This window comes from Scophthalmus maximus, chromosome 4 (assembly GCF_022379125.1).
Source record: "Scophthalmus maximus strain ysfricsl-2021 chromosome 4, ASM2237912v1, whole genome shotgun sequence".
NCBI lineage: Eukaryota > Metazoa > Chordata > Actinopteri > Pleuronectiformes > Scophthalmidae > Scophthalmus > Scophthalmus maximus.
In genome coordinates this window covers 19,294,525-19,321,919 of record NC_061518.1, presented here as the reverse complement: position 1 = coordinate 19,321,919, position 27,395 = coordinate 19,294,525, and the positions used below count along the sequence as shown (strand labels likewise).

Sequence of the window (27,395 nt, the reverse complement as noted above, 5' to 3'; positions counted from 1 at the left end):
TCAGCGTTCCTGCACATAATAAAAGTAAACAAACGGGGGAATAAAAAAATACTCATTGCTTTTGACCTCCTGCTCGCTGATACTGACAGCCACACCGAGATCCACACGTGCCACACACTCCCTGTGCTGATCCTGCACCAATTAATTTCATGAATGACTAACTCGTGTTTGGTAACAAACTCCCAGTGGCTCTGGGCTTACCTCACCAGCCCCCCGCCCACACACCCCCAGCGGAGTGCCGCTGCCAGGAATAATCACAGGATAATGGAGTCAAAAACATTGTGCCAATGTGCAAGAAGAGAAAATAATTACACATCCAAGGCTTAAGATTAAAGCCCAGCCAGTTTCTGTTCTGAAACCGTAGAGCCTAGTGCGTACACTACCCTTTATTACGTAAGAAAAAAGTCAGAAGTGGATGCATTCATGCTAATGCATTAAGATGAGATTAGGCCTGTAATATTTGGCTAGCATGACTTATAAAAAGGTTATTATAAAAAAAAAAGACAATAATTGCTTAAAACCATTCAAAAATCTATTTTTGTGCATTATGTCTATGATATGGCAAACCAGTACAGGGGGAGACATAACTTCTTATCCACTTCCACAGTTTGGTCCACACCTCTTTTTTAAATAATAACAATATTAGTTTAATTACTGATATGTTTATAGTGTTACTTGTGTAATGAAAAATGTATGTTGTGTCCTTGGTAAAGTAATAAGTGCTCAACAGGCTGCAACACCAGGAGCCTTGGCGGCAGCCCGGGGTCAGAACACAAGGGAGGGAACATTTTGGTCGACATGGCCCCTAGAGAGAGGTGGGGTCACGTTGTCAAAGATGTTGATTCTTTTTTGCATGTGAAGTGATAGATTGCCTGCCATCTTTCCATCATTTCTGTGGAACCCTTCCTGACACATTTCTTCATTTGCACCACAGCAAGTGCTGCGTTCTTAATTTGGGTTTGTCCCACATTTAAAAGACAGCGCTGTGAATTAAAGGAAAGGTCCTGCATAAACCATGAGGCAGAATTTTAAGTGAGGTGACAAGCTCGGCACAACATAACACTGCAATCTCACAACGATATCAGAGCCGGAATAGCATTATCTGAATGCTGTTGCCTCACAAATTAAAATTTCAGGCCATCCTCTTGAGGTACTAAATGAAATTTAGGCATTATTAATATCAAAACGGTGCAGATTTAAGCTCCACAGCAAGATGTGTGTGTGTGTGTGTGTGTGTGTGTCCTTTGAGTTTGTGTTTCAGGTGCAGCTCTAGCTCGTCTTACCTCCAAAGTAGGAGCCGTCCGACAACTTGGTCTCTTTATTGCCTTTGGTTAGTACACTGACAACTCCGTGTTGGATGAAATACATTTTCTTGCCGATGGTGCCCTCTCTGATGATGTAATCCCCAGGCTGGAACACCTCGAATTTCAGCTTGGTGAGCATGGAGGTGACAAAGTTGGGGTCGGCGTTGGCAAACAGAGGCATGGATGCCACCAGCTTTCGACAGTTGAAGTTGATAATTTCCTGTTTGAGCACGCAGAGAGAAGAAGAAAAAAGGAGAAAAAAACAACAACTTGTTAGTAAGAACAGCAGAAAAGAACGGGCGCTTTACAAAATGCATTGACCTGTCACATTTTCAGACAAGCGGCATAATAGAGTCAACAGGCAACAGGAACATTGTTTTATTTTTGAGCTCCTCTCAGTTTGACTCTTTTTTGGATTGGGCCCTGAGAGAAAACATCTTTTTTCCCTCCCACTGCTTGTGTAAGGGTAAAATGTCAGTGGATGTGAACTGAACTGAGGGGAATGTCAAGCAGCACGCAGGCTTCCGAATGCGTCACAGCCACGTGTGCAGCGGATTTCAAACTCAGACAAGAACACTCATCGCACCTCTCGGAGAGGCTCGTTCAGCTCTCCCAGGATGCTCTCCTCGTCGAACATCTTGCCCTGGTAGCGATGCTCGTAGTAGTCGTGGATTCTCTGCCTCATATCTGCCGGCAGTTTGTGGAAGGACATGTACTGCTCCACCTGTTTGTACTGCGGGGACACAGAGACACACAGCAATCAGGTCACTCAAAGGCTTTAGGTCAGAAACACAAGGACATGGAGTAAAGATACAGGCCATTGGGGCTCTCGCGGGTTATGTCCAACAAAACAACACTCAGGCTTCCATCAATCTTTTTACTCTCCATCAGTCTCTCTTAAAAGACATGCAGCAGTTGGGAAGAGTTCGGTCATGTCGTCAATTCATGGGGAGTTCAGGTATAGGTGAGAGCTGATCCTACTTTACTGTTCTTACATGTAGTGTGGACAGAATTGTCATTTGCAATGAAGAATCAGTCAGCATGTGAGTGTATGTGTGTGTGTGTGTGTGTGTGTGTGTGTACAAAACTACAAAATGATTGTTGGTGTGACAAGCATTCCGACACCAGGCAATGAGAAGAGTTGAACCTGTATTGACATTAATTTATGGCACTTAAATAATTTACATCAACTGACTACATCAATTCACACACTTGCCTGCATGTTTTTAGATATTAGGACGAAAAAAGTGTGAGAAAAAAAAGTGTGTGACGTGATCACAAATCCAGAAAAAGGTGCTAGAAGAGTATGTGTGTGCGTGTGTGTGTGTGACTACATGCATCTATGTACGTGTTACGTCTATGTGTGTTATTATATGTTTTTGTGTGTGTGTGTCTTCATGCATCAGGTTAAACATCATAAATGAAAACAAATAGTAAAATTGATAAAATTACACTACGTTTTAAATCATAGTTTTGCTTGCATACAAAGAAAAAGAGTGTAGGAAATGACAAACAGAAGATGCAAACCGGGTGTTACGAACAAACAGGATTACTGTATACATTTTTCATTACACAAGTAACACTGTAAAAAATAAATAACTAAACTAATATTGAGATTATTATTTAAATTTACACCACAAATTTAGCCAAAGATAAAATCATAAACATTTGCACACAATAATTGAAAAATCTCAATCCATATAATATCCACGCCGTGTCCTGCTTAATTCACACGCTGCGTGAATGTGTCCTGCTGATAACGCCTATTTATATACACGCAGTGTAGAGTTGCAATTAATAACAAAGAAAGCCCCGTGGCTCCTCAAACACCATGTTCACCAAACCGTGTTTGTGTTTGTATCCTGCACTCTTCGTGTTCGTTTGTTTTGAAGTAAAAGTATTGAAATGTCTGTCGGTCGGCCTTTTACAGATTCTGCGGCACTAGGAGCGGAGATGCAGATCAAAGCGAACTGAGAGCACCTCGGGAATAATAACAGGTAGAATCCTTGACCGTCAGAGGAGGAAAGAAAAAGGAAGAAATGAACCATTCATCGGGCGACGCTGGAGGTGCTCTTTGATCACCGTTTTCTACGCCGCCAACAGGCTCACCACTCGGTGACACGGCTGACCTCAGATGTCTCCTTTGTTATCCGACTCCGCTAACCTAGTCACCGGCAATCTTGGGGGAAATCATCAAAAGGCATAGCTTGTGGAAATGTAGCACAGTAGATAAGGACAAGTGCCTCGTGCATTGTCAGACTGTCGTGTGTGTGTGTGTGTGTGTGTGTGGGAGAGCAGGAAAGCTCTCAGGCTTCCTGAGAATCAGGGGGCGTTTGTGGAGCTGGAGAGAAACGCATACTATAGGGTCAGAAACCTGTGCTATGAGACATGCAGAGGTGAGGACTGAGGTGAGGTCTGGCCAAGGTTCTGCTGGCACTGACCCACTGACACACACAAACACGCCCCCTGCTGTCTTTGTAATCCTCCTTTATGTAACCCAGACCTTGAACCCTCCACGGTGTTCAGCTCTCATTTTTCTCCTGCCCCCTCTTTAGATGGGTTTAAGTTAGTCGGTGTTTGACCGGAGCCTCGCGAGTCCCTCCGTGCATGCTGATGATTCAGCTCCCTTGATTACGTCCAGCTTAACTTCAAACTGTTGCATGCCCCTGCTGGCAATCGCAATGTTTAATGCATCGTAAGCGGGGGGAAAAAAACACTACAACACAACAATGCATGTACGTTGCTGTAAGTGAAAGATGTGCAAATACATTCTATTACAAGAAATGAAGCAAATAAGGCCAGGTCATATACGTATACTATATGTATATCATACTATACATCCAACACCAGGAAATTACTCAATTAGTCAAAATATGAGATCACTTCTTAGGAATGTCAAGAGAAGTATTTGACAATTTATCAAGATGTGGAAAGCGGCTTTTAGATATCCAGTGGGTTGAGGGCTTCAGTCTTTATCTCCCACAATCCATTTGGCATAAAAGTGAGCATTTACTGATCTGATGATGAAATAGAATCCTTCCACAGAGAATAACTTTTGCTCCTCTAATCCAGGAGACGGAGAGCTTGAGAAAACAAATGCAGACACCTCCCGCTGCAGTCCCATTGGCTGCCGAGTGTTCCAGTGAAGATGGCGTGTCTGTGTGATTGTGTGTGTGATACCAGGGTGAAGATGACAGGTGTAACCCACATTCTGCATCTTGTCTAATGTCTGTATGTCTCCTGCATTCGATATGCCACGGCAATGGCGCACTGTTTCAAAGGCGTGGATTATCATCTCCGTCAGAGCATCTCCAAATCAGGTTTTTTTTTTTCTTTTTCTTTTTCTTCTTTTTACATTCATGAAAAAAGAAAAATAATGTTGTCAACATCTAATACATCCATTCATCTCCAGCTTTGCGGCGTGTTACAATTTGATTCTCCAGGCATGAACGGGCATTTGTCAAATGAACAAACGCAGCATCGTTTTCCTGCTTTTATATTGCGATGAGTACAACGGCACTACATACAGCAGCTCAGCGTCTCTCGCTTGATGGTGTTTCGTGTTTACTAATCACTGATGAGTCTCATAGGAGGTGGCTGACAGGGATGTAAAGACTACGACCGTACGGGGGCCAGGTGCTCTCCTGATGCTATGATGAGCTGATAACACCCACTGTCACAGGAAATTATCTTATTGCGGCACCGCCACTGTCACACAGCCACCAGGAAGATCCCTGCTCTCCCGCTCCACTTGGCTAAATCAAATCATAGTGAGCGCTAAGGAGGTAATCATTCCACCATCAACCTCCCTCAGTGCTCTCAGAAAACGAGGGCTGCGGGGCGAGGGGGGGGGGGGTGTTCAAAATTTAAGAGAAGCCGAGCAGAACCATTGAATTCTTGCTTTGGCTTCACATTTTGGGAACTATACTAATTTGTAAGATGCAAACATTAATTCTATTTTCACATCTGTATGGTAATGGCGAGCAGCCAGCTTTCTTATTTTAGCATGGGAGGAAACGAGGTGCCAAGCCCCGCTTAGTCCAAAAGTTAAACAAATCACATCAACAAACACATCAGACAACTGCTGCAAAACGCCAACGTGTCATTTTTTTACACAAACAACATAACCAATTGCTAGTTAAGTGAGCTAGCTGATATGCAGCTTTTGCCACCTTTGGATCATAGGCTGTATATAAAATTGGACGCAGGCACCGCGTCCGGAAAATGAAGCTGAGGAAGTGCCTGAAGCTTGTATTGTCTGGAATGACCAGCAGAGGGCGACTCACCGGTTGCAAGTCTATGAGAAAATGACCCCTCATTTATTACAACAGTAACAATTTTACTGAGGGGATTATGGTCCCCATCACTAGTTTCAAGTCTTCTTCAATAGGGCATGATGTTAATTTAGTAAATTATGATCTCATTTAGAGGAAAATAGAGGATAAAGAACCGTATACATTGGAGCGTGGATACAGCGTGATTGACACCTGTCCGTCAGACCGGTGCACGGTTGTAGGTGTAGGTGGGCGCGCAGCGGACACATCATCAAACTCTTATCTAAGTGAATACAGCCGCTTTCTGATATGCACTGCAGTCTGGACATTTTCCTGAACTTTTCCGGTGGGAGGGGCTGTACAGTATGTGAGAACGCAAATGTCTGCAAATGCCGCTCCATACATTATCCGTAAATTTCATCAGTGCATCTGACTCAGACTTGCTGCTTTTGTCATATGTGAAAGGCAAACTCAGATTGTGCAGCTTGTGTGAAATGAAAGAATTTGACAAACACATGGTTTTGACTCTGCATGGTTTACTTGTTGTTACTGAATTCGGATGCTTAAAATAATCAATTTTGGGGTATTTCAATTTCACAGGGTCCTCACTATCTGAGCATGTAAAAGCTGGTGACCTCTCAAGGGTATTCCCTACTGTAAGAACCTTGCCTTAACTTACTGTCCTTTAAGTATATAACATTAGAGAGTCAACATTTTGTGTATGTACTTGAGCCTTTAAGCTTCCAGCCTTGGCCACATCACAGTAGCAGCAGACTCTGCCCACTGAGCTCTATGAACTACATTTTCATGCTATATAATATAACAAATCCTGTCCCTCTCTTCTCAGTTTTGATCCTTCTCCACGTGTCCATTCTTTGGTCTGATTCCTATTCATACTCTTCCCCTCTCTTTCATCACATCCCCCCCCCCCCCCAACCCCCCAACCCCCCATTCCATTCTCTCTCCTGCAGTTCTCAAAGCAGATGCAAATTTTGACCAGATAAAACATGAATAATTCATTTCCCAAAAGAGATGTCAGCCACTTAATTATACTTTCTAAATATTTATTTTTCTCCACTGTTCTCTGTCTCCTTGTCCCCAACCTTGCAGTGCGTGGACAAAAGGTAGGGGTCATATAATGAGGCCAGCTAAAGTCTTAAACACCTGAACCCACAAATATAAGAATGAAAATGGGAAACAGCTAAAACTTGGGAAAACGGTCAAAACAACACTTAACTCAGGACTGGCTGTACTGGCCGTTCCCTTTATATACTGGAATTATTATGCCAACGTTGTGATACAGGTGATTTTATAAATATTCCACTAGTCAATAGCTGAGTTCAACTAATTACAAACCACAGCAGAGTTTTTAGCCATGCGACTCCAGGGAGGACAATGTTAGTCAGTCAGTCACTATTACATGGACTGTCAATACATTTGGTGGCTTCCATGTTCCACTTAGGATAAGTTGTAATGGCTTTGCTAATCCTGATTTTTGATCTAAGCCCATCAAGAAGTCAAAATTTGATGTCGCACAATTTGCTTTGTGACTAATGGGTCTGTAAAACTAATGACGTTCTTATCAATTGTATTTAAGGGCTAATAACAAAATGTGTTCAAGCGGAAATTAAATTGTGAACAAAATGTTAGCATTTGTACAAGCTAAATTAAATTGTGAACATTATACCTGCAAGATCCAACGGGTGGATCCTTCCCAGGCCAACCTATCCCAGGATTCATCTTCGAACCATGGGCAACTGCAAGTTTGTTGCTAGGCGACAGCAGTAAGGGTGGAACACGCTGCTGAAGCCAAATAGGAAATCTGCCGTAGACCAGACTGTCTCATTTTGGTTCGGCCCTCCCTGTTTACGCGCCCCACGAAGGTGAGTGGCCCCTGAAGCGGGACATCTCTTCTTTGTCTTGTTTTCTTTCAATAAAGCCTTTAGGCAATAAAGGTTCTTCAACATTGGCATACGTGCACTGTACATTTACTTGTCTACCTTATAACTTACAATTTTAAATAATTTCGATGATCATAAGTATGAAATATTAATTATAATTATAATATACTTTGCTGCTAAGGGTAGTGTGCATGCATCATCACTCGACCATTTAGAAATGAATTCTTTAGTGATGTAATTAACGAGGCCATAGGTAGATAAGAAGGTGTGAATGGTTAAAGGTCACTATGAGAGCCTAGCCTGTATGGAGATTTCCTTGCTCTCTACAAACACCATGTTACACCTAAAAAAAATGCTCTACATCTGTATGAAAGACTTGAGGTGAACACTAGCAAATGCAGCAAGTATACCATTTCATGTGACATTAAATACACAGTTTATTGACCTTGGGTTGCACTTTTGACTTGGTTTTGGTGGTGCATTCAAAGAGTGTGTAGAGTACCCTGGGGGGGCATGTCAACAGTCCTTGACTAAGCAGTAAAAGTTGTGAGGCGGACGGAGAGGAAAAGAGAATGTAACAGGGTTTAGATTAATGCCATCAGTCAGGTCCCAAACTAATGAGAACGGCTGTTACTGTAAGGCAGACCCCGACTTAAGCTGCTCAACTTGTTGACAGCTCTGTCCTTGGGTTCATATCACAGGGAATTCATGACTTAACCCCCAGAAGGCACTCGCAAGTTGTGGCTGTTGTTGAGAGAGACCTACATCTTTTACATCGTGGGGTTTTAAGGCCTTTAAAATCAGTCACAGAGATGACTAAATAAATATATAGCCTAAATAGGGAAAACCCTAACCCAAGGTTTTCTACTTTCCTGACGGCACTAATACATTTCAGTTCCTCTTAGAGGGAAAGGGACAAGTCTATTAATTGCAAACATAGTCTCCCTCTGAGGACTATTTACTGTATTTACAAAGGTCTTGATTGGCGAATTGAAGTGGGAGAACAAAAGATCTCTAGAGCCTCTTCACCCTCAAATAATCAGCTTTGGGCCTCTTATTAACTATTCCCTAAAGAGCCATGTTTAATTGCCAAGTGTTAATTGGAGATTTAAAGGGGAGGGGCTGCAGAGCCCCAATGCCATTTCCTTGTACAGCCATTAGGGATTGGCGTGCCACAACACGCTACTCATACACAGGTCCCTCTTGGGCAACTCTGATTTCATCACCGCCTACTAACAACCAAACAGAACATCGCTCGGTTATCCCACTCTGGATAATATTAAGAGCACACAGTTAAAAAACAAGAGAGGAGAATTGCTTGAAAGGATCATCGAGTTTCCGCAGAGTACGTAACGCAACATGGATCACACGACACACACAAATGAACGAGATTATCTCTTTTGTTTGGTGTCCCCATCCCCATCTCTGTGTGCTGTATGAATTTCCACAGCAGTGGGCCATAGTGACAGATAAGCAGCGGCTTACAGAGAGCCGGAGTGGCAGGCGTATAGCCTGTATGCACAGTCACATGCGCAGCCATCTTGTGGCCCCAATCTGGGGCGATGTAATTCTCCTCCTGTGATAATGGTCCTTAACATGCCTGAGACAAGAGAGGGGTGGGGGGTGGGGACACTTTGGGGAATTTGAAAGATGTTTAACCCATTCTAGTTCACAGTGTGTAAGCGAGTGGTGTAAGAGAAGTGCTCGCTGGGAAATGCTGGGGTTCAATGTTGAGATGAGAGACTCCAGCAGATTAGTTGAATATTACCATTAATGCGGTGTGGGAGTCTTTCCTACAGTAACATATAGAAATATTATGTAGAGTGTTAAAGAGGGAAACATTATGCTGCTGTGTAGATGTTTACAGTATTTAACATTTATGATGGTACAGAAAATAATAATGTAAAATTTAAAAAAAGAAAAGAAAGAAATTTACTCTGGCACCCATCAGCTTGAGAGATCCAGCCAATCTTCTATAATATCCGACAAACAGATATTGAATGCTGAAACTATTTCAGTTACCAAAAAGTTAAACTGACATACGTCAATATCATTTAAGTCACTCATCAAGCAACACAATGCCAAACAATAAATGGCTTCAGATTTTCAAATGGTAGTTCTCTGTGGGTTGTGAATTTGATATTTGGAGCAAATACAATAAATGTTAACAGTTCATTTTGGGATCTAGGGGCATTCAAATCCAATGATTTGGAGCACTCAGTAACTATAGCACTACTGCACCTCTAGCGCACGGAGTCAGAACAGGAGAGGTAGCGCCGAGGCAAGCCGAGCTTTACAGTAATCTTTTTCCAATCTGATATGGACCCGGCCTAATCTATGCAATCGGATACACCTGCAACAAAATTGAGTTGCAAACAGGCAGAAAATGCACACGCATTATTATTCTGCATCAGCGAGCTCCGTTTACACACAGCAAGAGATTGGCGACAAGCATTTATTTTTAGCCGAGCGAAAATGAAACTAATATAGCCATTTTTCATCTCAGTGGAGGCCACGCATCAATCCCTCGCATTTAATGTGATTGCCGGGCTCTCTACTTTGTGTAACAGCTAACAGGCTGCCTGATTCCTATTAAAGAGAGCATTTAAGACTGCTTGCTAGCTTCTGACAGCCCGGGCGTTTATCACATGGTTCCACATTGTAATAGAATTCTATTCAGAAAAAGATTATACCCGCGCTTTTCTGATGATAATTTCACCATCTTTGAGAGCAGAGCTTTTTTTATTCTCCCCTCCTTTGCTCTATCCCGACTGTACACTTCTGAGATCCCCTCACAGGACTGGTCCGCTTCATCATAGTCCCTCGGAGGGGTTTCACTCATTTGTTTCACATCTAAATTTAAGCGTCACCTGGACGTCACCGCTGCATGCCAGCTGGACAGATGGCCTCTCAAGTTGGCAACGCAGCCATGTGTGCGAGGATTCCATGTTCTACTTCCTACAGCTCGTTTACAGTGGATGAATGTGTCACGCAGTCAATAGTGGCATTGTTGATGCTTTAACTTCTTTCTCTGGCTAAACAGTGGTCCAAATCCAAATCCTCTCCCTGGCCCACAGTGAGAAGTGGGTGGTAATTTGTGTTGTCATGGATTCGGTGTTTAGCGACTAACGGTCCAATGTCATACACAACACAACCGTAATACAATAACCTGGATATTGCATTATCTATCCAGCTCCACGCCAAAGTAACTCGTGTTAATTTTCATATAAACTCCCATCCACATTTGAATTTCAGTATAATTGTGTGATAGGCAAGATTGTCAAAACATATATCAGCGATTTGTGGAGCTAAACAGATGAGTGCATCACCATTCATGCCACTTTGCAGACTGCTGCTATATGCTAATGATGCAATTTTGTAGTCTTGCCGACAGCATCTCTGGAATATCAACATGGGCATATTTGGCTTCCGAATACAAAAAGTCAGCACTGCAAACTACAGCAATCCATAGCAACTTGCCAACTGGCAACAGAAAAAAAGGGGGTGGCATTTGCTAATGAGTATATGTCTAATTTTTTCATATTTCACGGTCTGTAAACTGCAACATCAGATATGCATGTGTTGACTCAGCACACCAGATGATGTATTAAAAGACTATCCCTGGACCAAGGCAGTGACTAACTCTGGCAGAGCAGCTCAAAGAGACTGATCTTTAAATGGAGAACTATATCTCATTAATGTTGGAAGATACTGTAAAATATTGGTTATTGGTTACATGATGAGTTCAACTGGTTTTTAGTTTAGGTTCTAGTCAGCTCAGACACACACAAAATATTCCCACTATTATTCTTTAAATATTTTTGTGATAAACTTCATAATTATGTATTAAAAAAATTACATATTTTGTGTGTTGTATACAAAATGAATGAAATACAAATGCTAAATGAATTTAGTGAATTAGCATTGCATAAACAATTATATGTTTATGTATATGTGTTTTAATTGAACATTAAAAAATTATTAGATTAGATTTGTCAGAACTTCAATTTTTCCCTTGATGTTAAAAAAGTACAATATATTTTCCATAAGCTTTCCAAGAATTCAGCCCCCCCCTTTTTTTCCCTCTCATTGTACTCGACACACTAAAAACACTGTGACAAATAGACTCCACACTCCTTTTGATGAGAATGAAAGCTTTTCCGTGTCCTTGTACTCTGAGTACCCACACTAAGTTCAATAACGCTCATTAAAGTGCCCTGACAGGAGAGCACAGACAACATATAATATGCAAATATCTAAAGCGAGACAGAGTCTAAGATAAAATATTAAGTGATTCTATTTGATATTTCAAAGCTGCGTTCTCAACCCCCCCCCCCCTTTTTTATGCAGTGTGCCTGCTCTTTTTTTTTATGATTCAAAATCTTTTTTGCAAGGGAGACAAACCGCATACGACACAAACCATATTGTATTTACACTGGTTATAAGCTGCTGTGGGTCAGAATCACGGTTTCATCAGGTGTTCTGTATTTTGTTTTTGTCATATCACCATCCTCATATTGCGGATTATTTATATATATATATATATATATATATATATATATATATATATATATATATATATATATATATATATATATATATATTAAAAGAAAACTTGCAGAATGACGGTGGGCTGGACAAAGGCTGCTGTGATGGTTGTGTCACAGTTAGCAGATTTTCCTCCAGGCTGCATTCCCGCAAACAGGAACAGCTGCCTCTGTCATGACTCTCTGAGAACAGCCGCCCGTCTCCTCAAAGCTCCAGAGACTGACCAGTGGATTGTCCACTTCTGGAGGGTAGGCAGAGTGAAATATCCAGGAGGTAGATCCCATTGTCACACAACTGATGCAAAGGCAAAGACGAAGTTCAGGACTTGGAAGGAACTAACCCTGATTACATTCTTTTTTTTAAGTAACGGAGAGGGTAAAGTACGGTGCAGTAGAAATGACTAGTGTCTCGCTACCACAGCCAGATGAGCACAGAGCGGAACAGCTAGAGAGCGTCTCATCGCTGAGGCTTGTAGCAAGACAAATGAGGGAATCCGCACTCTTAAAAAGGAATTGCAATCTGCAGTAATAACCTTTCCGCAGGCAGTCACCGCGGGCAGCAGTGGGAGCACAGGGGAGCCTCTTTTAGCCGGCTGGGGGATTCTCGAGGCGCCTTAGGGGGTGATCCCAGAAAAACAGCAGGAAATGGCTTTGGTCGCACATGCTGACTGGTGCTGAGACAGGCCAGCTGTTCGGTCTACACACTTGGCAGCAAGACACCTCTAAAGCAGAGCGGCAGACGAACGGAGAGTGTCTGGGCCGGGAGTTCACCCGCCCCTCAATTAACGGCCACTCGGATCACTTGCATGAGTCGGGTACCTACCTGCATTTTCTTTACTTCTTGGATTTTGTTGCTCACCACAAGGTGTTGATTTATCCAGTGGCCTTTTTGCTCCTTTTGAAGATGTGGCTGCAAACAGCCATTACATCAGCTAGTCTGTTCCCTCTCCCCATCTGCCTGTTTCCCCTTCTCTCTGTCCTCTTAACTCCCACTCTCCCTTTTTTCGTTGGGGTGGGGTCTCACGAGCCTCTGGCTCCTTTCCCTGGAGGCCATCCTCTCCCGTCTCCCCCCTCGTTGCTGACGGTGGACAGTGCGGCCGCCTTGCAGCTCAGCTCATTATCGCCCACGCCGGACCCACAGAGGGCACGGCACTATGGCACATGTTTCAGCCGTCGTGGCCGGGCATCGGGGGTTTCCTGTCCCTGAACTGGGGATGCTGTGCATCTCGTCTGTGTGCTTACGATTTCACAGCAAAAGATGCCGATCCAGGTTAAGAAAGAAGAAGGTGTGGACGCCTAGCCGTCCTATTGTTATCCAAACAAACCTGAGAACAGTGCTGCTTTTGATAGCTCATGAAAAGTAAGCATTTTGGAGATGCACAGCATTCACAGTCACATGTCACTCAAACCTCCCATAGTTGCTGGCCAGAATTTGACAATTTCCTGGTATTAGTTGCCTGAACAAAAAAGAAGATGAATATGTCTGCTTAGAGCACTGCTGAAAATTGTCATGTCATTTGACTCTTTAATATCTGTGAGGATTTGCATCAAAATAATTCATACTCCTTCTTGAAGTCACAACTCAAATCTGAGCACACACGCAATTCACATATTTTTAGAGTGATTTCTGATTGTTATCGCCATAAACGTATATTAATAAGATTCCCGGGAGGGACGCGTGGGATTTCCCCCCTTCCTGGTGTATATATCCCTGCCTCTCCCGAATTGTTTCTATCCCTGTTGGGGACAAAATTGATTGTGCCTGTTTAACGGTGGTCAGCCAGTCGAGTGCTGTGCAGCGCCGGGTGTGTAAACCTCACTCGCCGACACCTAAAGAGACGTGCCGGAGTCCTGGACTTTTTTTTTTTTTACACCCTGGAGCTCCAATACGTACAAGTCAGAGTCGGTTTAGTGGCTGTACAAACACATATTTTGTGCTGAAATGCCAAATTTAACAGCAAGGCGAAACCGGGCTTTAGGCTGAGGTCCCACCTCTGCCCCCTCTCACACATGAATCCAGACCAAACAGCCATCAGCAGCGCGTCAGCTTGACTCACCTTCTCCTGGTACTGCCGTCGAGATGAGTCGAGTGATTGGATTAGCGCGGTCGCGTGGCCCACGAACATGGCGTAGCAGGTAGCGCCCACAATCATGCTGAGGATGGTCAGCCACACGTCTGTCATGCCCACCGGGGGGTACATGCCATATCCGATACACAGCATGTGGCTCATAGCCTTGAAAAGTGCGTAGGAGTACTGCTGTCCCCACGTGTCATTCTGGATGAAACAGAGGAGTTAGTGAGGGTGAGTACATTGGAACACTTTACTTTTCTATCATGCACTCTCTCTCTCATGAGGGTGAGAATGGCACATTAAAAGAGGTCAATGGGCAAACTGACAGCTCACACAAACACGCTCACACACATCCCGTTACTTAAGACAAAACTGATGGCACATGTCCTCCTCAAACTTCTGTCAATGCGGATCAGATGGCAGTGTAAGATGGACTGTTCAATATGCAAACACGTGCAGGAAAGCCGACATTTGGGCAGGAGCCTAAAACAGAGCCCTGAGAATGGGCGGATGGTACGTGAGACCCACAAGAGGCTTGCATGACAGAAAGTAGGTCAGCTATTTAGAAAAATATGATTTCTCCGTGAGTTTTCTCATTTGTAGATAAATTGCCCCTCTTTCTCCTTTAGATCCCGGTGGCAGTTCATGGCAAATCAATATCAACTCTCTCCTGGGGTGACATGTCCAAATTGCTTTCAAACTCATTTCCACAGCGGAGAAGCAAGGAGAGATAGCAATTGTATTAGTGCCCTCCTGAAAAGGTAAGGAGCGATTGACCCAGTGAGATAATGGGACAGCTACTGTAAAAGAAGACAAAAAAAAATGTCTTCCTAATGATTCTAATCAGGGGCAGACCAACTGTGACTGAGTCTATCAATACTAACAACCTCTTTGTCTGCCAGGTACTGCGGGCGAAAACACACAGAGCTTTCCATCGGAGAGGTGCCTGCCCCCGAGGCTCGAATTAATTCAGATAGATATATTTGTTATTCTGTCACACTGAGAGCCATTCTTGTATGTAATGCAATTAATTAGACAGTGTTTACTGTGTGAAACAAAACAAACTCCATTTTGATGTTAATGAAAGGCAACATCCCTCACATGGGATTTTAAACTAAGTACATTAAGATCGTTCCTCCTCACATCTCAGGGCCCCGACATGCAAAAGGTTGTTTTTAGTGCTGCGGTCCACAGCCAGTGTCAATTATGGAAACATGACTCAACACGCGATGTAGAAGAAGAAATGAAGGACAAATATAATCTCTTCAGAACTGCATTAAATCATTTTATGAGAAAGTATTTGCCATGTGAGCCGGGAGTTACTGACATGTCTCATGTTCCTCTGCAGGACTATTTTCAATCTGCCTCTGCTTGTTGTCATTTGCGTGCAGTGTTTTTTTCTCTGTGTACGTAAGGTACAGATAGGGGTTTTCTCAGAATAAAAAGTAATCTATCCAAGAGAAATCATCAAAATCCTAGCTTAATCCATGCATACTGTGCTGTAACTTAATGATCAACCCCAGTTTACGTTATGTGGCCTGACAAATCTGCTTTATGTCATTTGAGATAATCCTCTTGCAGCTTGGCTCAATGTATAAAGTAGTCAAAGGGGAACAGAGACATACAACTGGAAGAGGAGAAGATTTGGACTCAACCATGCAACATAGAGATATAACATAGAGGATATAAATCAAAATTTGGCATCTTAGTCTATATTTAACTACATAAAGACAGGAAGTGGAATAAACAGGAGAGTTGGTCAAAGAAGCTGTGGAGTACCATAGTTGATTTTAATTTTTTTTTTTTGATCCCAAAGTTCTGACACTGTCCCTCAGCAGGACCACCTCGCCTGAGTGTGTATGCACATCTCTGCACAGACAAGTATGGAAAACGGAAAGCGGAAATTAGCTCAAGTGTGAAACATCTCAAGAGACAGCGATTTGCAACATCTGCCAATTCGTATGATTAAATATAAGCGAGGCAGATTCTGTGAAACAAGTGAGCATGTCAGGCAGGCAGTGAGGCACGATGAACCAAATACATCATACCTTGAGCTATCTAACTACTCATGTGACATCTGTTCTGGCACGGAGAGCTGAACAATCAACTGACTATAGGAGGCGGTTTGAGTAGAGCTCAAACGTGGCCTCTCTATATGCATTTTTTTTTTTTGTCCTCACAGTTTAAGATAAAACGTTTATTCTGGCCTCCAAATCTGTTATGTTTCTCTTTGTTGTATTTGTGAATGTGACTTGAATTATCAAAGACAAGGAATTTGGCTCCGTATTGTAAGTAATCAATTCTAATCAGAACAGTGTCGTGTATTTACCTACAAAGAGAACTGTGACAGAGAACAGCTGTGATCAATATACGGATACTATAAAAGAACTGATTGCATTAAATTGACCCAGGAAAACCTGCCTGGCCGAAACATCGCCGATAAACCTATTAAGTCTACGAAGCGTTTACTGCCCCACGTGGACACCTTTCAATGTGTCACAGGGATGAGTTGCAGACCACACAACAGCCCTAAACCAACGCCCTATTGACACACACATTGACTCGTATATTGATGAGCCATCAGTACGGGGCGACGATTCCTTCGGGGTTAAACGGTGCAATATGTTGATTTACTGGTATCCCAGATCGAGGAGAGGAGCGTTCACTAATGTTAGATCAGGCCCCCTGCACAAAACCTGGCGATAGCGGAGTTTCCTTTGGGGCTACGCTCCCGTGTAACACGTTAAGTTGACACGAGGCCATCAATCAGCTGCGGGTGATGCAGTCGCACATCAGGAGTGGCACAGTCGGCTTCCATAAACAAACCAAAAAAAGAGAGAGAGCTCCGTTGTGAGTCGAGCTTAAACTGAAGCTCCGGTGCCTGCAGCTGTTAACAATACAGCGAAATTAAGGCACAGCGTGAGTGCTCACTGGAGATCTGTCAATACGCAGCCAATATTGGATAGAGGACGTCTGTCTTGTTCAAGAAATCAATGCTCCGTGCACAGGCCGCGCTTTCTCTCTTCCCCTCACAGCGGGGACACATGTCAAAGGCCCAAAATAAATAAAAACAATCAGCAAATTGAATAACGGTGGGCAAATGCAGCGGATGAATGTATTTGATTCAGGGTTTAACATGACAGATACGCGAGGCAATCCTTCGCAGGACGTTAAAGGGTTTTAGTACAGTAATTACCGAAGCTGACAGATGAGATAAGACCGGGCGTAATCTAATTCGAAACAGGCAGGAGGACTCGGCGCAGGAGCGGCACTTACCACCATCTTATTTTTGGACACCCAGCAGTCGGGGGGGAAGTCCTGCAGCATGGGCACCAGAAACTGCAGGCAGCCGTCCCAGTGACACAGCAGCAGCATCATACCGATAAGGTTGACTATCCTCACCATGGCGCTGGCCAGGTCATAGGTCATGTGGAAGATCTGGGGGGGGGGGGGGGGGGGGGGGGGGGGAGGGAAGCAGAAAATGGTTACGGGTAGAATGACTCAACACGCCAGGGGTCTCCAGATGTCAAAGCATACAAAAGCACACCCTCACGCGCATATATATATATGCACAAACTCAAGTGAGATTTTTCTTCAATGACTTCTGGGTCTATTCTATGATCGCGTCATGCACCTGGTTTGTGGTTCGGGAACACAGAACGACAATGTACCGTCTGCCTGTGTTAACCACCAGCTTTTTACATCACACACAGATTGGCAGGTGGATGCAGATGTTGCCTGTTCTGAGAACAGTCCACTGGGGGCGGCCGGCGGACTGGGACCGGAGCTTTAGGTTCTCCCGCTGCCGAATCGCTCTTATCATCAGCCACTCGGCAAAACACAATAATGGTACAAGGGTAGAGGTGGCTGTGCTCCTGGGGTGAGAGTGTTCACAGGCTGCGTTTGTTAATCCTAATGATAAATATACTCATAAGGCGCTCCAAGACTTCTGGGCCGGTGTAGATTTTAATGGCCTCAACCATTCAAAGCCTCTTAATCCCAATGAAGACCAGAGTGTGCGCCGCTAATCGCTCCACTCCTTATTAAAAACCACTCTGTGCCTTTTAAGAGGGCACATTTCATCCTCACTTTGTTGTTCAGTGGGTGATGATGAGGGGGTAGATAAAGACATCATCATATTTGTCACCCAACGTTTAATCTTCAGTCCTTGTTCCTTAAGCACTGGGCTTGTTTGTGTTTCGTGTTCATGTGTGTTTGTGTGTGTGTGTGTATGTCTTCTTTGTGCGTGTTAAGAAAGAGGCTGGCAGGGACCAGTGTCATGTTTGCCTGGGACAGTTAGGGTGCTGCTGCACCATCAAATCACATCAATTTAGCTCCGTCACCGGGCGGGCATGAAGCCAGAGGTGTACTCAGGAAAACGTGCCCGGGCGAGGAGCGGAGCCAGGCTCATCTCAAGAGTGGATGGAGACGTCCCCGCTCGTGCACCCTCTGTCTTTCTGTCCGTCCACACAAAGACACACAGTGTATGTGTCTCTCGCCTACTGTGTCTCTTTCCTCCAGGCTCTGGGCTCTTGCTCAACACGTTTAACCTTGGGCACTTTCACATCACCAAAGCTGAATCGTGCGCCGAGCTGCAGTCTTATTCTCGCTCAAACCACCAACGGCCCTCAGTTTATACTCCTCCTTGTTTATTTTTTAGAAGCCAGCCTTTAAAGCCTAAACACCGGGTTAAATAAGTTATGCTATCTAATATGCAGTGTTGTGTGATGTCAAATTTCCTGGTGGAGACTTATAATGGCGTTCCGGAATATTTAAGTGTTAAATTCGCTCTGTGGCAAATTAATAAATCATGAGGTATTCCCCTTCCATCTCCCACACTGAGCCTGATATATTTTTCATTTGTGAAATCGCATTTGCAGACAGGAGAGGGAAGCTTTATAAGACCAGGCTGCTCTCAAATATAAATACAGTTTCCTGCGTAATGTATGTATATTTCAAAGACAACAATTCCCAGGACATTAAGGACCGACAGACATCTAAAGCACACAAGCACACAGTGTATTGTTTGTATTTTGAATCGTTTTTTTAAATTTATGACATAATTCTCATTCCAACATTACATTTACCCTCAGGCTATCTGCACAAGGAATCTGCATATTTTGTCGCATGAGAAGAATCAAGCTGTGTACCTCACTGTCTACATAATGCTCAACGATAGGAGCAGATATTAAGGTTCAAATGTTGGTGAGGGAAGATTTATTTGTAACATTTTTTGAATGATTTTCATTTTATTTTCATCTTGTTCTGATAAAATGACGAAACTGAAGAGGCATTCCACCGCTTTCAAAGATCAAAATCTACTTGTGATTGGGAGCAGGAGCAGGAGAAAAAATGAAATATCTATTCTGGCGTGAATGGTGGGATGAACCACAATCCTCATGCTCTATGATTCTAAAGATTTGATTCACAAATCCCCCAAATATATTTCTGTAATGACATTCGTTAATAATGTTATGTTGGCAGAAGTGAAAAGTCAGAGGTCAACTGTGAGAACACAGTGCAGCATCAGGAGGGTGTACAATGCAAATATGAAGTTACCTTGTTCATCATGTGGGCATATTTGGGGTAAACTTAATTAAAAAGCTTAATAATTAAGACAAGGGGAATGATTTTGTTTAATTTTGTTAATTCTTTGTCCTCAGAGACAGACCCAACTCCATCAGGAATAAATGGGACTGGTCTACAGTCAGAACATCAGCCTCCTCCGGTGGGGTGAAGTAAGGAACTTAAATTAAGCTGAATGTTGAAAAATGCAGACAATTATGAGAAAAAAACAATGTACTCCTCAGGTGCGAAAACATAATTAATTTATTCTCCAAGCACATACTGTAGGCACAGACAATCAGACTGTGGGCTTCATCAGGGTCCATCTGTTCAATTTCAAAATCCCTGCACAGCATTTCAGATGCATACAACTTTTTGGCCTGAATTGCCCTGATCCTAATGTTGCAACAGAGACGCCGTTCTCCACTACTGGAAACATTATGTAAAGTTACTGTCAACACAGTGGAGCTCATTGCCTCTTGTTTGCCCCCCCCCCCCCCAATCCACAACACATGCACCGACACATGACCTGTTATATAAAGAAAAAAACAACACATATAGTTGACCAGTGGTGTTCATCAGTAAATTACACTGTCATAGCAACAGGCTGTAACATGGTCCATAGCTGGAAACTAAGACCATCAACAATTGGTTTTGAACCAGATCATTACACTACAAATCCACATAGTCTGTCACATAATGACTCCTGAACCCTTATGTTGTCATGGTGATATCATCAGTGTCCTTTCACCTCCTGCTTGGAGATGCTTTCAGACATGCACTGAAGTCCCGACATGTTCCTGAACTTCACTTCTGGAGGGGCTGTGTGTGAGAATGCAAATCTTATCTCCAGTGTTGTCTCCCCTGCTGTGTTTCCTGGTCCTGTTTCGATCCCCAGTGATTTGTCCTTGTTGATTATTGTTGTTGGATTGTTTTTTATTTCTTCCTCCGTGGCTGTTTGATTTTGAATTATTAAAATACGTATTTTTGCACTCTGCATTTGGGTCCTGCTTCTTCACCTCCAAATCTGAGCAAAGCACTCGCTAACATTTGGGCATAGAGTTTAATATGAAAAATGAAATGCCCTACTGTCTTGTGTCTTTTCATACTGCGTGGGTCGTCATTGAACGTGTCAATATACTGAAAACTATCTACACTTTCAGTCTATTGCTGAAGCAGAATAATTATTTCCAGTATCTTGTAGCGCAGCCTGAAGGACTCATTACGGTTCAACAATAATTCCCGCTCCATTCCTACTGTGGAAGTCCCCTCAAAAGACCTCTGCGTGGAGAATAAAGCCTGTGAGAGCTGCCACGGGTAATGCCATGCAAATCTCCAGTTTGCAACCCAAACAGTCGTGTCACTGGCGGAAGGTGATTCCCATATCTCCCCTCACAGCTGTAATCAATTCAAATACACCCATGCCAAGCAGGAACAGACTTTCCAGTTAGGAGAAATTGTTCCCGAGATTGGTTCTGTTAGAAGGCTGTTAAAGGATCATTATTCTGAGGCAGAGGGAACGATGTCTCTGTATCTCCTCTCCATCTCTTTTTATTTTCTGTCATCTCTGAAATATGAAAAGAAAAGGCTGCCAACAGCAGGACTTCTGTGTTATATTGCAACAAAAAAAGTACTGTAAACGTGCACACATACAGGATTTAAAACACAGACAGAAAGGCGCCATTTTGCAAACACACAGCCTTCCACAACGTGGCGTTGTTTAATGGAGGATGATGGATTGCTGACCACTTTCTTTTAATTGATAGGGGCACAGAGTGAGCCTGACGGTATTAGCATCAGAACAAACAAGAGGGCTTTGATTGATGAGGGCACAGAGATGCAACACAACCGTTGTTTACGGAGGCTTGTTGTTACTCCAACTACCCTCATTAGGCCTCTCCGTATGAGAGGCCATGTGTGTGTCTGCTTACCTTGTCTTGTTTTTGTTTTTTTCTTTTTCAAATCAGCAACCAAGGGCCAGATCACATCACCAGTAAGTCAACGCCCTGATAGGGGTTTCATAGGGGAAACTATAATGAAGCAGCAATTACACGGTTGCATGGGGAAATGAGCTGGGGGCTGCACATACAAAGGTGAAAAGTTAAAAATGAGGAAATTGTAAAACTACTTCCATAGGTAAATTGCTACTACGATTGTAAACAATAGCACTACTGCCACTAGTACGGCCTGGTATAGACACAAACTGACTCACACAGTTGTTGCTATTCCAATATGGTTTCTACCAGAAGAGATCCATTTTATTCAACATGCTGACAAAATAAAAACTAATGAATAGACGTATATGCATGACAAGGGGTCAAAAACGTGCTTAGGTCGTAAACTAATCTGTATCCCTGTGCAGCGCGGACAGTCGGGGAGTGGACGTGGGCAGCTGCCGCATCATCTCAGACAGATGGTGTGAGAAGAGTGGGATCGCGGTGAGGGAATGGATGTATATGTCCCACGGTGCTGATGGTAGCTGCCCAGACACCAGTAGACGTCGCACCGCGCTGAGGCATCTGGTGTTTGCTGTTAGCACTGCTAATGATGATCAATGTCTGGCATGAGGGCGTCGCAACACACGGGAGGAAAAACAAAATCCTTCGCACATATTGTTTTTCTGATGCTATTTCGACACGTGTCAGGCCCGCCCGCACACCTTCACTCCTAACCCTTCCCGTTGTTTTTGGAATTCCACTGCTGTGCTGCTGAGTGATATGCTTGATCGGGAATATCGTTTCATATACTTTAATTGGTTGTGGATAATTCTTCTAAAGGTTATAAAAGCTACACTTCAACAGCAGTTATTTCATTGTTTACACAGTTGAAATTTCATTGTAAATCAAGCTTGGTCGCCATGGTACATCTACTCTCCAATTGAATTATTTATTGCTGTATTCAATTAACTAATAAACCCTAATAAATCATTTCATTTGAGGGAAGTCTGGTTTTGAGGAGTCAACACCAATACACAATGGATATCAGTGTTGTGTTTTCTTCAACAAAGAAGAGGTTTTAAGTATACACATGAGGCTATACTGATGGATCTTACTGATGAGTTTAAAATGCATGTGACACATATAATTACTTGATTTGGACAGTTGTTGCCGAGTTCTGTTTTACGTTCAGTGCATTTAAAGTGTTAAATGGCACATGATGCGGCTCCCTGTGCTTGAGCGAGATATGATTTACGTAATGCCATTACGTAAATCAACTTAATCAATCTATGCACGCCTCAGTGTTATTTTTAATCATCCAACACGATGGCAGATTCCAGGAACGGGCTGTGGGCAGGGGTTAGATTTCTCACTATGAATGCCTCGACCAAAATGTCATGCTCATGCACGCTGTCATTGTGGGCGAGGCACATGTGGAGAATGAGAAATAGGCCTGTGAGTAGACCACAGGGAACACCCTTCCATCATCCGTCTAAAAAGGCCTAGAGGGGTCGGATCACAAAAAACACTCTCACCCTGCTCCCTACCGAGTTGCACCATTGGGTTTGTGCAGGATTACACATTTCTGTGTAATAGTTTTTTAAGCAAATCCACAGTGGGTTTTCATATCGCACAAGGCTCATTCAGTGTGTTGAGGACCTGTCACTGTTACTGGCAAGCCTCATTGTGCACTTAATAATAGCCCATTAAATCTATTCTTCCTGCTTTTCTTATCTCTGAAAGACCATACCTTTGCAAAGGCAACGGGTCAGCGAGGGGGGGGGGGATTAGTTGATTTACCTTATTTGAATATAATTGTGTAGATTTACTCGGTGGAAATAAAAGGCACCTTGCTCACAGGGCAGCCACATGGCTGACTTCTATCAAAGCACCTGAGCATTTAACTGACATATCATTTGTTTCTTTCCGAGTGCGGCGCACAGCCAGTTGGGCGGGCAGAGCCATGGAAGCAACGTTTACTGGGTCGGCCCTGACAGTTGTGTTGTAGGCATCAGGCATGATGAGAGGAAGCCCCTCAGAGCTTAGTCATTAGTGCACTGTCTTGAATCTGATTTAACAGGATGACTAATCTCATCCAAGTCGCTGGTTCGTCAACAGCAGACAACTCCAATGAGTAGAATATCCGTCCACAGTCTTATTTTTATCCCAATGAATAGTGACAAGAGGAAACTATGCATGACAGCGATATCAGTGAGGTATAGCCATCGCCGCCGGCAAAACTTCCCCTATCATTGGTGGGGCAGTGCGAATTGACAGTATTTATTGTAAAATGATGGAAAAGGAGCTATCGTTTCATATATACCTCACTATTGTTTGCTATTTAAACGGCACTTAACGCTCTTCCACACAACGCGGGTGACGGCCGGGAGAGTAGCAGGAAGGCTACACAAACAAACAAACATGGAGGAGAGTGGAACTGACACAGAATGGGGTCATTCCAAACATGAATGGGACAAAACAGGGGCTTCTTCTGGCACAATTGTTTGGGACTGAAAAGTCTGACACAGACCAAAATACACTACTTTGCCACAGACACAACAGACTGGAAACACACCGCTTAGCTCTTTCATCGCCGTTGCAAGAACCGTGTCAAATAGTACAGCGGGGGCCTCAAAAGCGGTCGAGGGCTTGGACCTCATACTCCGATTTTGCAAGAGGCTTTTTACCCAAATTATGCCAAAGAATCACAAAGAAGGAAGGACATCAGTTGAAGAACAGAAGAATTTACTGCTCAACATCAACAAAAACTTGGCCCTAATGTGCATGAGCGACAGTATGCTTCGTTATACAAACATGATATGACCTCTATGGGGGTAGGAGACTTAGGTCATATCACACAGCAACAACAACCCTAAATCTGAAGTATTTGGAGAAGAAATGGAAGCAATCCGAGTGAATTTATTATAGCTGGGGATAAAAAGGACAAGCACGGAGGAGATTTTGTGAGCTGGTGGGGGGATCAGGGCATTGCTTTAGTTATGCAAAAGGATACTGATGGCGTTAGTAGGGTTTAAACCCAGGACTCTGAGGAGGCGAAGGTGATTTTATTGCATCTGCAGATGTCATTTTACTTGCTAAAACTTCCTGGGATCAATTTGTGCTTTGTAATTTTAGTTTATCTTCTTAATCCTCTCAAATTGTGAGCAGGTCACTAGTGGTGAACACATGATCAGCTTTTAAACAGAAGTATGATATACTGCCTTTCTAAAATGGCAAGCTTTGCTTGTTTACCTTGAACCAAACGAAGTCAACGTAACAAAACTAAAGTGTGTGACTTAAGCACGTCAGTATTTCGGAATCAAAAGCGTGATTTTTTACAAAAACAGTATCAGCTTCTAAAGTGTGACACGTGAATTTGACTTCCTCCACTGCCAACTTAGCTGCTGTCCAACAATGATCACCATTCCATGATCGTACCTTTTCACATTAAAAGGCGAAGCAGCATAACGGTGCCACATTCCCACCTTGAACACGCTGTAAAAAAAAAAAAAAGGGAAAGGGATTATACTGAACTACACTCAAAGATGGATCATGTACTATAGGTCTCCTCTTTGGAGACCTTTATGATGCTGCCTTGAAATTTCAGAGATGATGTTTCATCAGAACAAGGTCAAGCAGCCTGAACCTGAAAGTAAGAGGAGGATGGATGGGGCACAAGCCATCAAACAAACTCCAGCATGCTTGAAATGTTTTGCAGCAGGAATCAAAGTCACCCGAGAGTAATGTGAAAGACTGGTGGGAGCATTCCAAGACGCATGACGTTCATCACTGGAAATCAGGGTTATTCCACAGAATGTCGATTCCAAGTGTTGTGCTGTTTCAAAATGAACACAAACTTGTTTTCTTTGCATTTTTCGAGGCCTGAATGCATTTTTTTCAGTAATTTCCTGCAAAGAAATACTCTGAATTTGCGTTTAACATAGAAGGTGTGTATAAAATAAAGAATACAATAATATTTTAAAAAGTTTATTTCATTCAAACACATCCCTATAAATAGTACCACCAGAGAAAATGGTTACTTTTGCAGTATTTTCAAGAAAGCCACCATGTGTATTATGTACTCAGGCAGTAGCAGTATGTAAATCAGATATGAGCTTGTCAACCCCCTTTAGATATTGTTCGATGTGAGGATGGAATTTTATACTCTTGGGTGTTTGTCTGTAAAATAATGTCCTATTGTGATCCTACATAAAAGTATCAAACAACTGCCATTAGATTATTTGGCACTTTAATGGTACAATTTAATAATACTTATCACTGCAGCGCTGACAGTTTTGTCATCAAAACAGTATTCCATGGAGCTGCTGTGTTTAGTGTTTGGCGACAGTTCATAAAATAATGCGGCTCCTCTTTGACCCACAAGCTCCTCTGTCGTCTCCTGGGAAGCCCCTTCGGAGCAATTTAGGGGTCAAGCGTGAAGCTCAAGGACACTTCAACAATTTGTGGTTATGTGCCAACATGTCTGGGCTTCAGGCTACTAGCACAGTATGCTCTGCTAAGGACACGCAATTACAGTCCATGTCAACAAAGCCGGCAGAAGCAGGCAGGAATACGCAAGTGACGCAGGGATACAGCAAAAAAAATGGTCGTAAATATTAATCGCAATGCGCTCAACAATTAATTATTTGCCAATACATGTATGTGCATATGTGTACCTTCCAGATTACAATCTACTTCCTTGACCGGTCCCATCATTTCATCAAACCAAAATGTAACAGAGCTTTACCTTCGAGGAGGCATCAGTACATTCAGCCCCTTCGCACGTCTCAGACACGTTGTTATTTCATTTAAAAAATATTGGCGTTGTGAAACTGATTTATGACTTTCTGATCCAGCCCGTTTAATTTTTGAGTGAGGATGTGAAGCAGCAAATAATTGGTGTCGTCACCTTTTGGAGGGAGAAAAAAAAACAAGTTCCTGTACAGAATTTGTCCAGAAGTAATCTAAGTCTGCTACAGTGATTTTATGAATCTGTTTTCGACAGCTTCGACCCAGCCATGGGGCACTTCACCTTGTAATACATTTGAGATCGTTTTTGTCTCCGCTTTTGTTATGAATGGCTTTTCCATCTCCGTGGTACATTTGATACTGTTTCTATTCCTTTGTCTTGTCCTGAATTCCTAAAAAGCTTTTCTTTTCTTCCCTGCTGTGAGTACATGAGAGAAGATTGTTATTTTATTTTAAAATTTGTTCCCAAAAGTATCACTCTACGAGGCATTAAACCATGCAGCAGTGCACTGAGCTGTATTCAACATCCACCTCCCGGAAGAAGTGTCCTTTGTGTGACTTCTTACCAAGGAGGAAATGAAACTCAAACAATAACAAACCAAATGGATTTATGGGGGACTATTTATAGATTCCAGATACTTGTGAAATATGAGTACAATTTTTGGAGGACATAGGGACATAACATGTCGGAAGCTTCTGTCATGTCAGAGAGGTGCACCTCATCGCGGAACTGTATTTAGAGTGGCAAGCAACACTGAATGGCATTCAGTGATGTTACAGGGGATGCAAATTAAACAGTGTCATGGATCACAAGGATAATGCCTCAGTCGTGTGAAAGCCAGGAAACTGTAATTATACATATTCATTCGCGGAAAAGTAGGAACCAAGTAAAACAACGGTAGGACAGTGAGGTATAAAAGTGTAAATGTCGGCTGCAGAATTACTGTCTAGTTCTGATTTCTCTCCAAAGCTCAAAGTGTGGGCAATTAGATCAAAGCAACGTTAGTGTGAAGTGTTACCAAAGTATTGAAATGGTGATAAGATGC

The 27,395-nt window shown here is 42.9% G+C and overlaps 1 protein-coding gene across 1 annotated transcript in view; it reads right to left on the bottom strand.

Moving 5' to 3' along the window:
* Nucleotides 1–27,395, bottom strand: part of hcn4 (hyperpolarization activated cyclic nucleotide-gated potassium channel 4) — a 62,245-nt gene that overhangs the window by 12,977 nt on the left and 21,873 nt on the right. The window contains exons 4-7 of the mRNA XM_047331684.1: nt 17,375–17,536; nt 14,084–14,302; nt 1,891–2,037; nt 1,284–1,524 (exon numbers count right to left, since the gene is read on the bottom strand). Of these exons, the coding sequence (XP_047187640.1) occupies nt 1,284–1,524; nt 1,891–2,037; nt 14,084–14,302; nt 17,375–17,536 (769 nt within the window). The remainder of the gene's footprint in view (nt 1–1,283; nt 1,525–1,890; nt 2,038–14,083; nt 14,303–17,374; nt 17,537–27,395) is intronic.